Source organism: Kryptolebias marmoratus, linkage group LG7, assembly GCF_001649575.2.
Source record: "Kryptolebias marmoratus isolate JLee-2015 linkage group LG7, ASM164957v2, whole genome shotgun sequence".
In the NCBI taxonomy this organism is placed as follows: Eukaryota; Metazoa; Chordata; class Actinopteri; order Cyprinodontiformes; family Rivulidae; genus Kryptolebias; species Kryptolebias marmoratus.
In genome coordinates, this window is record NC_051436.1 from 23,945,542 (window position 1) to 23,959,460 (window position 13,919).

Consider the following 13,919-nt stretch of genomic DNA (forward strand, 5'->3'; position numbering starts at 1 on the left):
CCTCATGATAGATGCACAAGCAGGCAAAGGGGCAGATACAATCTTAAAACTCTCAGCATGTTACTCATCACTGCCTCCCTACCAGTGCATTTATCACCCAACGCAGCAACATTCCCACATGATTTGATTAGATTAGCCCCACATCATGTTTGAGACATTTTAGAGATAAATACCAGGAGTCAGAATGTGTTAAAAGAATGATTGAACAGAAGATACAATAAGCTTTTTCAACTAGTATAACCTCTGGGCAAAGACAGACCATGTCACTTAGACTTATGATATTTCTAACCTTGTGTGGGCCATCCACACAAGAACAATTTTTGTGAATGTGTAAAAATTTTGTCTTGCAATCAAAAACATGTTAGGAGCCCCAAAACAGTATTCTTTTTAAAATGGGCTCATATGTCATTCTTGTGTTGTAAACAGCCAAAAGACAATCTTTTGAAAACAATAACATCCTAGCCCCACCTCTAATCTGAGCTATGAACCGAGGATGTTGTCTTCTTCTTCTTGTAGTGTTTACATTAATGTACGCAGAGTGCAGAGTGTAATCTTTAGGTGCATGCTCCACTCCACTCTGTGGTACAGTGACACATACAAGTCTGGCATAGTTACTGTAGCATTTTGAGTTGTTTTTGGCATTTCTGTGTGGATTAAAAACATTTCTAGAAATGCTACTGTGTTTACAAGGATATTTTAAAAAGCAACAGTCGTTCTTGTATTTGATTGTTTTGAAAAACTGCATTTGTGTAAATGTGTAAAATTGAAAGCATCCCTCAAAGCTCAGTTTTGTTTAGCTTTTTTCAGTGTGTTTTTAAGTTTAGATATTTGCATAATCATGAAGTACTCCACCTTGTGCTGGCATTTCTTACAATAAATGTGTTGTCATGCCTTGAGGAAGACAAAATCTATTGTCATCGCTTTAGAGACAAAAGAAGAGAAAGTTGGATGGCAGAGCAGTGACAGATACGGTCACATTAGGGAACATTAGCGAGAAAGTTGGAAGGTAAACTGAGCCATGCCAGCAAAGAGGACAACAAAAAAGAAAAATGACACAACAAAAAGTTGACAAAAAAATTGTTAGAGCTGGCAGTCCCTGAGGGAGGAGGAAAAAAATGAAAGTGTAAAGGTCTCCAAACAACCTGCCACATCAGAGATAACGTGAAGGTGTTAACAACCCTAATCCACCAATAAACTTTATCCATGATTGCTATAGCAACACTAACAAGAGCTGTCAGTCAAGAAGGAAAGTAGAGTTTCTGTTTGATTATAGGGGCAATGATGAAGCTGAAAGACAAGCTGCAAGTTTGAGTCGAGTCGAGTCAAACTTGCTGAACAGAGACTCGTGGAGTTGAGGTTTAAATTCCTTTAACTACAACCAAAATCTGTCTTTAAAATCAAGGTTCAACCATATCTGCATTTAAAGGTGCCCAAAGAACAAAAAATATATATATCTTAAGAAAACAGAACAACTTCATTGTTCAGAATGTTTCAGTTGTTGATTAACTGTGATGAAGGCCATCATAAAGTTGTTCTGTTGATTATAAGACAAGTGTTGTTTGAGTTTTGACCACTTTAGGCTGGCCTAATTTTCCTCAGCAGAGATGAAAACACAAACAGAAAACATACAAGCCATATTAATAAACCCAGAGAACAGATTATATTTGACTGACTCATTATTTGTTAGTTAAAATGTTGCTCATGAGGCATTCAGACTTAATGTTATACAGGCACAATGTTAAAACCCAGACCTCTCCAGTGAATGTTCACATGTGTTCTCCTGCATATTAAATAAATTACTGCTAGTTTATTAAGTATATCTAATTAAAACCACTGAAATCCATCAGAGCTGCCCTACAGCTTAATCTATCGACATGAAAGTTATGTAATATTTTGTTTTAAAGACATTATTTTCTCTTTTTCTCATTTCAGTACAGTACGATTTTATCACATAGGGACACGGGAGAAATTAAAAATGATCTTTAAATTACCATTTAATCTGAACGAAAACTGAGGGAAAAAGACAAAACCAACTGCTCAGGTCATATGTTGAGAAAGACAGAAGTCTTTGGCAATTCTTTTCTACATGGTGCTGTTGTGTTTAATTACTACCTGTAAACATAAATGAATAAACGAGCTGGTTGTGGGCAAAAAAATAAACAAACAACTGGAAAGTCACGTGTCATGATTTCAAGACACGTTAAGTCATGAGAAACAAGTTCAGTTTTCCAGAAGAGATGCATGTTAGGTGTCAAATCAAATCCACTTCTAAAAAATCTAAAACAATGATTTGTGAAAACACTCCTTCCCATGTAATGTGAAACTGAAGGCAGCGTAAAGGTTTGTAAAGTTGTAAAGCATAGTTTACGTGAACCACGGTACTGTAATTTTTGAAAACTGGATGTGTTTGAAGACAGCAGCAATCTACTTTAGTCTTGGTCCCACTCGAACTAGCTGTTAGCTCTTCAGTCAAATCAGAAATAAATGATTTTTTCAGACTGTGGCTGTTCAAAAAGCTGTCTACGACAGATAAGATATTATTGTTTGTGACCTTCCATCAGAGCTTCACTTCAAAAGATCTGAACTTTAGCCAAGAAACTGTTAAAGTAACCCAAGGTAAAATATTCTCACCAATTAAACACATTTCCAATTTATCTACTAGAATGTATGATACACTAATGTCTGATGGGAATTTAGTGACACTACAGTCAATATCACTAATGTTGGAGAAGAAAATATTCAGATGCTGCAATTTGTAGACTGTTTCTAAAGCCTTATTTCACACCTGGTGTTGTATTTACTTCAGTTTTCCTGTTTAGATCCAACCCTCTCAGCTGTGCACTGAAACAGCTTAACACTTGCTGCTGATAGACAAATGTTTGTGCTAATCTGTGCATACAGTTTACTAAACTGAGGACATGCGTTTGATTTTGACACCTGAACATGCAGGACATATTCAGCTACTCCTTGATGCAAATATGTGGAAGGAGTGGTTGATCTTTCAAGTCAGAAGGCCAAAAACTATTTGCATAGGGTTAGAAAGATGCAAATGTGGGTTAAATTTCACTCTTCCACAATGCCAACATCAACAACGAAAACTGATGGCAGAAGGAATCCAACATGTGCCTTGACCAGGCAATGACACAATGTCTATTTCAACACTTAGATAACCCTCTTGAAGTATACTGCACACAGAATTAATATGGGGACTAGTGACAAAAGAAGCCAGGCTGTCATTACTTACAAAAGCTAAATTAGAACAAGCATAAAACTGTGACCTTTTCAAACACCTCTCCAAGGCGAGTTCTGGGCTAAATTGTGCATGCTTGGGCATTTTGCCAGAGTTACCAACTTCTTCTGATGGAAAGGGAACCCAGGGCAAAAATCAGAGTCCTGAGGATAAAAATGTCACATGCTTTACAAGTCAATAAAGCCCCAAAAGCAAATAAAGTTATTACATTTAGTAGGTGAAATGTGCACAGAGGCACAGAAGAGCAAACATGTAATGTTCATACAACTACTGTACATAAACACAAACTGGGCTGACTTCAAATGTCAATATCTTTTATAGGGCAAAGATAGGGCAGAAAACACCATGAAGCTCGGTTCCTCTCCTCTCAGCAAGATGCTGTCAGATAGATGAGTGTATTTATTAGAGCAGGATTATTCATATCACAACAATTGTCCCCGGTATACTTGATGTGCAAAGAAACACACAGAGAAACAGAGAAGTGGATGGATGCATACGCACATCAACACACAAACTTACTCATCTGCAAAATGCACAGACATAGACAAGCAGCAGTCTGACATACATTTGACTGTTTCAAACCTTCAGTTCTCCCTTCTTTATCCCCCTCCACAGAAGGCAAAAGGCAGGAATGTTTTTGCCTGCATCTATGGATTTGTCTGCCTGCTAGCAAAATTTCTCATGAACCACTAAATGGAAGTGACTCAGTCAGAAAGTAGGCACTAGATGAACATCTACAATTGATTAACATTTGGAGTCAACCCAATTGAAGACAGCCACTTCGGCCAACTGACTTTGGGAAGCCAAAATATGGTTGTACCTCAAGTAATTTCACAGATATTGAGCTAAAATTTAGTGTGGTAGTAGCTGAGACTTACCCTCAAGACACTAATACATCTTGCTAGATCTTGCATAATTTACCAGGTTTGACAAAAACAACTATAACTCCATCTTTTCTCATTATAAGATGATCTTGCTTTAAACCTTTGACCTGAAAGTCGAAAGGTGATATGCAATCCTTCACAGAATGATAGACCTTTAAATTTAAAAATTCTCCTTCAAGCTACAATTAAGTATTTAACTGAATACTCTGTCCGATATGAAGGATTGACTGCCAACCTGGCATCTTTCCCAGACACCTTACTAACCTGGGTAACGTGACAAGTATATGTATATTTACCAAGAAGGATGAAGGCACTTCTTTTGTTGAACTTAACTCCTCATGACAAAGTCAAATAACAGAAGATAAACACAGCTATTTAAAAATAACCCATATTTGTATTGACAAACAGTGAGTTAAAAGACATTTTAATACAAAGACAAAGAAAAGAGAGTTCTTAAGGCTGATGCTCAGATCAGGTTTTATGGTTTTCCCTCGTAACAAAGTAACATGTACACAGACCTACTGAACTTCTAACAGTACTGTGCAGAAGACCTTCAAAACATTTAGGGTGTATTCACACCAGGAAAGTCCTTTGGTCCGCTTGTTTGGTCCGGACCAAAAGTGGACTTTCTTTTTTTCGTTTGGTGCGGTTTGCATTCACATTGTGCATTTTTGTAAGCGAACTATAATTTATAAACAAAGCCACGTGGGTGACGCTCATTGCTCCCATTGGACAGAAAGACGGGGGCAGCGGTTGGAGCACAGACCCGGAAATAAAGATGGAAGTCCTGCGTGCTGTATTTGTTATGTGCACATTTGTTCTGTTGGTACAATTACAGTACCATTTTGAAATTCAAGAGCAGCTCATTCAACGTCGGTTTAATGACATTTTACTGTGAATTTTGGAACGGCGCCGGCAAATGCGTGCAGCAATAATGCTATTTGTCCCATGATGCTTAGCAACGGTGATCTGTGAAGTCCAAAAGGCGCATGCTTTACGTAGTTAGTTTGGTTCAAGTCTGGTCTGTATTCACACCAGAAGCGAACCGCAACAGAGTTTGTTTGGAAGCGGACCGAGACCGCCTCAAAAAGCGGGTCTCAGTCCAGTTGTTTGATCCGCACAGGAGTTCGCATGACTGTATTCACACCTGCACAAAAAGTCTGGACCAACGCTGGAAACAAACTCTGCTTCGATTAAAGCGGACCAAATGTGTCAGGTCTGAATACGACCTTAAATAACTGTTAATTAAGACCACTTTAAAACATAAGAAAGCCAGACTCCTTGGAAACAAAATACTGAATGTATATCAAATATACTTTCAGTGTAGTAAGTCCTAATCTTAACTAAATATACTGATGTCTATTGTCTGCGTCTTAAATATTCTGTATTTAAGTATTTATAAGATTTCTTTGTCTTATTTAAACTAGGTTCAACAAGTAACTAAAGTGTCAGCTTTTTCAAAGTATGGTACAAAAGTGAATCATGATCAATGAGACTGAGGGCTGCAGAACCCTCAGTTTAAGAATAACACCATTGGTCTTGGCATTGTTTGCAAGGATTATTTTAATAACTATATTAGATTTGTTAAATTTGATTAATTTTGTCCTTTTGGGACTTAAATCATCACAAAGGCGCTCAAAAATGTGCAATTTTACCTATTTTTCTAGCTACGGAAAAAAAGGGTAAATATAAGACCAGGTGACAGCCTTTGGCAGTCCAAACTGGATTTCAGACAAACAGAAAATCACTACATACAAAGGATGTGCTGTTAAATTTGATTTACAAAAAATCTTAAACCTTTCACATAATCAATAAATGCTTCCTGCTAATGCTAAAATCAACCAAGTCATCGGCAGTGTAAGGCAAACTATTAAAACATGGGAAAAAAAATTACCATTCTAACCTCATATTTAGTCATTTATGAATTTATCTGAGTGTTTTCTCTCACTAACCTCTTCCACCAGCAGAATCTCCTGGGGCTTCTCACCAGGATCCAGACGGTCATCATCAACATGTTTGAGCCTAACGTTATCTCCAGGACTTTCTCGAAACAACAGGGGGGCTAAACAGCACCCACTAGACCGACAGAATCCCAGCATCTGCCCACAATAATGACTAGAAATCTAAGATTAGGAAAATAAATCTGAGCGGAATTTCTTGTGTTGAAAAAGGTTCAGGAGGTTGGAGATAAGTTAACCTTTCAACTTTTGCTCTTTTTTTAAGCTGCTTGGATTTTCTTCACATCCTATTTTTCTACAGCTTAATAAAGTAACAAATGTCTTTGTCCTAAAGTAATTTTTCCGCACCCCTCTCTATCTCTTTTCACACCAGTCGTTCTTCAGACAAAGCTGCCACTACTTCTACTTCCTCCTACTCAAACTTCCCTTGTCAGGTAGCCACACCCCCTTAGGTGTGCTGTTCTAGACATAGCTTTAAAGTGAGAGAATGTGTCTTTCACCTTTGTTCACACACACCCCCTGAACATAAGGCGGTGCTTGAAAACAGGTTCTTTCTTTTATGACACACAGGGGTGGCTGTGGCTCAGTGCTTAGAGCAGTCCTCCTCCAATAAGGGAGTTGGAGGTTCAACTCCTGGCAACAGTCACATCTGAAATGTCCCTGGGCATGACTCTGAACCCTTCATCCCCCCTAAAGTGTGCCTCCATTGTATAAATGGAGCTTAAAGCACTGATTAGTCTCTACAGACTGATTTATTCAGATTAGCTTCATAGAAATGTGGATAGGTAAAGGCAGATTGTGTTGTACAGCACTTTGAGTAGGTTGGCTAGAAAGGCACAATACAGTATAAGTAGAGACCATTTCAAACCTTCTCATGCAAACTGTGTGTAGCTAAAGGTTTAATGGAGAACAAGGCCTACTTCCTTGAGGCTAAAAATAGAACTGGATGAACCTGCATGCCCAGCAGTGAGTGCACACACACAAGCTTGAGTGGTGACTTTCATTCATTACTTTAGAAATTATGCTTTGCGTCTTTAGGATCAGACTTAAGTTCATTTAAGGACTTATAGCTGCAACAAGGTCAGCAATTGGACCAGTAAAGGTAGAAATAAGATTTTTTTTAAAAAAAACGCTTGTTTTGACTATATTAATTTGACATTGGTGGGAAGTTGGGTTAAGAGTTTGTATGGTCCACTTTAGGTTGGCCTCAAAGGCTTCTTCAGATTAGTTGTAAAACGGACCACTACAGGAGATCTTTCCTGCCCACAGCCATCACCATCTAAAATAACTCCTTGATTTAAATGAGTTACGTCAACATTTAATTTCCCTTTGCGATAAATAAAGTATTTTTGAATTGAATTGAATTGAATTTAACACAGATGCACATCATAAAATAATAGGGAAGCTAATGGTACATTGCTTTCTTAAAGACAGCTGGAAATGTCACCGTGTTTTTGCATGAGCTACCCTGATTCTGTGTGTGTTTGTGTCATCGAACTGCTTACAGTGTCAGATCGGCAAGTCATCAGCAAAGGCAAATTACAGCGATTGCCAGTGCTTCCAAGTGTGTGTTCTCCACCAGTCGGCATATTCTGACTTTAATGAGCAGAAACATGCTGTTCCCCACAGACTCTTTCACTGACACCAGCTCTCTTCCTTGCTGTCTTTGTCTCGTCACGCATCAGTTTCTCCTTCGTAGCTCCCTTTCTATTTTTTTCCCCTTTCCAAAAAAAAAGAGCCAAATTCTTCTCTCCGTTTAAATCAGCTGCCATTAAATCAGTTCAGAATAAGGTCAAAGGCTGCAGTTGGTGACTAAATGACTGACATCGCAGCTACTGATGTGAAATGACTCAAATAAAGGCTTGCTGTGTCTGTCTAGTCTATTTGGGTTATGCCACTGCCTTTGACAGAAGTCAGAGAGGAACAAAAATACCAGAAAACTTTACATAAAGGGACGAAGCACAACTGAACCATAATCTAGAATTAGTAAGAATAAATGTGCAAATGTCTCCATGCAACTCCAAAGAAATACATTAATAAAGCTCTGAAACTGCTCTGAAGAGTGCTGGGACCACAGCAAATGTGGAGCATGCCAGACGGCAGCAGGGTGAACAGGCTGTTGCTTGGCGTGGGTGACATGTGAGGCACCTTGGATCCCTGCTGCTTCATTAGTGATCATACACATCTCTATTACAAGCTACCAGTTTACAGCAATCATGTCAGCATGCCTATTAGCAGCAGATTTCAGGGTAATGACAATTAACTGTGACATCATTAGCTGCTACAGATTTCAATATCTTCCACCTTCTCCTTATGATTTTTAACAGAATTCAGTGACAGAAAAGCAAAACAAGTGCCAGAAACAAACCACAAGGATGTGTAGACTAATTTATGTGTCATCCATCCATCTTCTGATGTTTATCTGCGACCAGGTAGCAGGTGAAAGAGCTGGGGCATAGATCCCTAGACCTTTCCATTCCTACCTATCTCCTCCAGCTCTTTCAAAGGAACTCCTCCACATTATTCTGATCGGGTGTTTGAGTGTTTACACACCCCAGAACCTATGTTGTTGGGGGAAGTTTGCCCCAGCAGAGTCTCACCCTATAGCCAGGATGAGGACTGTCAATAAGTGCAAGATAGCTGGGCCTTTAACCATAGGATCTGGGCGGGCACAGGTCAAACAAACTACAAGGGACCTACTACCTAAATGAGACGCTGTAAGTGACTGGCACATTGCGTATTAGGCAACAGTTGGAGACAGAAGCCTTGGTGGTCAGATCCCTGGTTGTTAAAAGTGGTAATTTATGTTCAGTTTACATAAGTTACCAAGATTTTAATAGATGATGCTTTTCAGCAAAACACTGTCATGGGATTTGGTCAGGTTGGCTGGTTCATATGTGAAAGATTAGAGGTGGCTTAATACCAGGCTTGTCTTCATAGTCATACTGTAGTACCAAAGTGTGAAAAAAGCTCATGAAGCAAAGAGGTTCTTATAAAATCAAAGATGATAAATTGTTAAAGGGGAAATTAAATAAAATATAAAAATAATGACTTTTTATGTTTTTCTTTTTGTTAAACACTATCATAAAACACTCCAGTGGTCCATTTCTCTTATTTAAAACATTAATGACTTGTTTTTAGAGTTTTTGTGTCAAACTGTCAAAGTGGGGTGATTGAGTGGGCGGTGTGACGTAGAAGGTACCACGGCCAGCTGTGGCAGACCACTGTAGGACACTGAGGAGGTTACTGATGCTGTGTTTATCAGTAAAAATAGAAGCAGAAGAAAAAGCAAGATTCGTTAACAAGAGTACCACTTTAAAAACATGTTGTTTTTTTGGGCTGGAGTGATGATGGTGGGAGTGGTGCTCTGATGGTGCTGGTCCGACAGGCAGTGGTTCTGCTATTAAAGGTTTGTATTTCAGGTGGTCCTCTTCAAAATGTTAACGCCACAGTCAGTGACCAGACTTTGGGTTGTATATTTTACCAGGAACTAAACTAACCATCATCAAACTTTCTTGTCCTTTGGCAGCTGAAGAAGGACACGGCTGTTGGAGTTTTGGGTCGGTTTACACAATTAATTGTGAACTGAACCATTTCACCCCCACACTATCTGTATTTGCTATTTACTGCCTTGGTGGTGTTCCTGTGTTTGGCACTTGATACGTTACACTTCCGAATGATCACGGAAAATGCCAAAGAGACTAGTAATTTTTTTTAATCTTTGATTACTAATTTTAAATTAGAGTAATTTTTTTCAAATGACAGATTCTGAAACCAAGCACCTTTTCTTTTGATTTATATTAACTTCAAATCACTTTTCATTTCCCCTTTAATACAGTTAAGAACAAGGCCTAGTTCAGATAGCTGCACAAAGCAACAGCTTTTGTTTTCTGTAAAAAGCCTCTTTTTATTGCTTCTCCTCTAATCTAGCACTTAATTTTTCTCAGACAGAGCTGTTAGAACTCTATCTATCTAATCTCAGTTAAAAGAGAAGCAATGAAGCTGTTAAAAATGCACTGTGGAAATTCCCAGTTGTGTAAATAATAAGCTTATTAGCTACGGGAAGTCAGTCACAAATCAACAATCACAGCATCCTCATTCATTTCGATTAAACTGAGTTGGTAATCCAGGAGAGTCCAAGTAGGAACTACTAAACCCAGCCTTTTCTTCTGCTTCTTTGATGACAGAACAATATGGAGAAGCAAAACATTCTTGACTGAGCTGTTAGAAGCATACAGTACATAGTGGTAATTTGCTAGTACTGTTTTCTTGTACTTCATGTTGAACAGCTTTAGTCTTGTAGCCGAACCTCTTCTTCAACAGTTCCTGTAGCAACACAATGCAAATAAAGTATACCTTCCTAGTTTTTCATTTTACTTTTTGTATATAATTGAATTTCTGAAATGCAAAGAAATAGCCAAAATATTCAATTTAATGACACACAAATGCTATTGTTTATTTATAGTCTTCACATTCTTTCTTGTCTTGTCATTGGCTTTCACAAGACCCCCTTTTAAGTAGAAAATGTAGATTTTGTAAATAAAAACAAATTTTTGCTTTACATTTTGGTTAGTTTTCTCCTGAAAACATTGGTTCTGAAATCCCAGAGAAACCTATATTTTTAAAATGGAGGTAAATAATAACAAATAATTGGGTAGATAGCGTGCTATTTCTACAGGGTTATATGACATGGAACATGCTATAACTACCACATAAAGGTGACGAGATCATGCACATCATCTTTTTTTCCATGAGATATTTGTAAATACAACTGAAAAAAAACACTCAGGTGTTTTTTTCACTCAGGTGCTTTTTTAGTTTTTTTTTTCACCCTCCCAGATACTAATAAAATACTAACGGTCACCAGCTGCTGCAGACAATGAACCACCTAACCTTTCAAACAAGGCCATGTTTTTGTAATCATGAGGCCACGCTGTCCTTGGTCGGACATTGTTGGAATGCCAAATGAGGCTCAACCCAATGCCATCAGCTGCAGTGTGAAAATACCGCTGGTGTGTTCTTCCACCAGCAGATGGCAGACTGAGAAAGAGATGGGAGAAGAGGCAAGGTGTTGAAGTGTACATGCAGTGACACAGCATGGCTGAGGATCAGTGTTTGGAAAAAACAGGGAAAGATGAAAAACAACTGACAATAGAAAGAACAATTAGATGAAGAAAAGAGGAACAATTGGTGTTAGATCTAGAAGAGCATTAATGCTTTACAGCCTCCCATCTGTGTGTGTTAGTTTCAAATAAGCAACAAATGAAACAGCGGATTCCTACACGTGGACATGCAAATCCCTTCTCAAAAACTAAACAATTTCATGTTTCTGTGAGGATTTATAATCTGATTATATTTGTTCTTAAATTTTCTTTTACACCACTGCACACAAGCCCCTAAGCCTTAACAAAAACACAACTTTGAATATGTGTGAGGGTCTGTTTCATGCTAACGCCACCTAAAATGATCTGATACAGTGAATCTCACCCATCTGGTGCTTAGAGGTGGCTAAAACAAACACCCAGAACCATTTATAGGTAAAAAACTGTTGAGCTTTAAGTCTCTTTTTGCATTCTGATATTTAAAGTTGGAAATGCAAAGGTATGTGGGGTTACCATGGTAACAGTTCAAGTAACAAATCGACCTTCAGCTTGGAAATGCAAGAACGCGCAACAACTCAAAAACAATGATAAAAATAAGTAAAAATGATCAATTATCACACTGGAATATGTTTTATTATATTAAACAAAGTGGAAGTAAACAAGGATTTCTATCCGTGTGTGTGTCCATCATAACTACTACTATTACTGCCACTACTCCTACTAATTGTATGTCTGTCCACCATAACTATCACTGTATTAAGCAGCGCAAAATAAATATATGTAAATGAGCGAGAAAAAAAAATCCGCAAATCATTTGAAGCAGGAACAGGTTGCATCATCTGCCATGCATAAACAAAATGCCTGACCACATATACACATACACACACAGAATCAGAACAAGGCGTGGGAGGACTTTGCACCATGGCGACCACATCCTGTCTCTTGTACCTCTCTGCGTTTATTAATAGACACACACATATATACACACAGCCGTGATATGTGCAAAAAGCAGCCTGATGACACCTTGTTGTGCTTCAGATGGACAGATGGCTGAAAACAACCACACACACAGTCACTTACACACACATTTTATTTATTAATTTAGCTACATTCCATGTTCGAAGGTTGGTTTGTTTTTAAAAAATCTGACAATTTTTGGCTTCTGTCTGTGAGGGTTGCATGCTGAAGGACAGATAATCTGTTGCTGCTGGAGGTGTGGGGGGGTTGCCTGAAAGCATACGGAACAAATCTGGCTCTGATGCTACATAATCTTCCCATACACACACACAGATTTGGCACATCTGCCAGATGAAATACACATGCACACACACAAGTAAAACAGATAAGTCTCTCAACCAGTAAGAGATTGTCGGTGAAGGTCTCTTAATGTGCTGATGCGATTAGCATGTTGTCCCCGATGATTTGTGACGTTAATCAAGTTGGTGATTTTCTGTCCCATTTGTGAGTCACCATCAAAATTAAGGTTGTAAAAATGAAACAGAAGACAGACGAGTTCTTACATCTTGGTGAAATAGAGATGGAGAGGAGAAGAAGAGGTGTGGAGGAGAAATGGATGGAAAAAGAAAAGGAGAAATTAATAGAATAACTATTATGCAGGTGAGGGAGAAAAGGAGAGTAGGGATGATATATAAATTGTCTGTGTTTTTCTGCATTTGTGTACTGTGATTATCCCTGCCTATCACACCATAATGTTTAATCTAGACTCTTCACAAACATCACACAGCATGTGGCGGTATTTCAAGATTTTTTGATCACATGTTGCTCTAATAATGTCAAAGAATGAAAGTCTGAACAATTTATTTAGGCTTCAAAAATGAATCTATCCTAGCCCACACACTGTCTCTTGACTAATGCTAATTCAATTCAATTATATAGTACCAAGTCACAACAAAAGTTGTCTCAGGGCACTGTACAAAACATTCACATACATTATAAAATACCAATTAGTCGAAGTTATCTATCTAAGAAAGCCAGCAGATTGTGTTGAATCTTCACTTTGTCACAGTTTCCCATCCTGAGCAGCACATTGGCAACGGTGGAAAGGAAAAACTCCCTTTTAACAGGAAAAAGAAACCTCCACCAAAACCAACCTCAGAATAGGTGGCCATCTGCCTTGAGAACTTGAGAAACTTTGAAAAGTGCCAATAATTCTAACTTACATCAACTTTCATCTATAAAGCCCAGTAATAACTTGGATATATTTTGGAATATTTTTTGTTACAATGTAAGCTATGACAGAATCAGAGTATCTACCAGCTATATTTTGAAACTTCAGGTTAAAACCTTTACCTTCTCCACTTCAGGTTTGGAAGAGAAAATTCTGAACTCCCAAACAATAGAAGTCAATAAGACTTTAGTTGTGCTCACTCTGATACACTGGGTGAACGAAGACAAAAAGTGTCATAAACCAGGGAAGATTTTTGGAGCAGTCCGGCAGAAAACAGACACAGGAAACTAGGAGTGTACCGGGAAGTGATTTATTTACAGTGCAGGAAAGATAATTTACAGGATGAACGTCGGGATCTGAAAAAGCGAAACACACGGTAAGTATGGCGGAGTGAAAACACGAGGAACCTACGAAGGGCAAGTAATGGTTGGAATTTAAAGTCCTTACGACAGGGCGGCGGGTCCAACGCTTGGAGAAGCAAGCAGTGGTGAGTTCGGGTTCCAGGGTGAGAATCCTTCCAGTGGTGAGTATTCCTTC

At 38.4% G+C, this 13,919-nt stretch overlaps 1 protein-coding gene across 3 annotated transcripts in view; it reads right to left on the reverse strand.

The window, feature by feature from the left end:
- si:dkey-172j4.3 (diacylglycerol kinase eta) overlaps nucleotides 1-13,919 on the reverse strand; it is a 125,163-nt gene that overhangs the window by 52,968 nt on the left and 58,276 nt on the right. The window contains exon 1 of one of the 3 annotated variants that reach the window (XM_017434050.3): nucleotides 6,087-6,491. The exons of the other annotated variants lie outside the window; for them this stretch is intronic. Coding sequence (XP_017289539.1) covers nucleotides 6,087-6,233 — 147 coding nt within the window. The 5' untranslated portion in view covers nucleotides 6,234-6,491. Of the gene's footprint in view, nucleotides 1-6,086; nucleotides 6,492-13,919 lie in introns of those variants that run through there. 3 annotated transcript variants of the gene reach the window in all.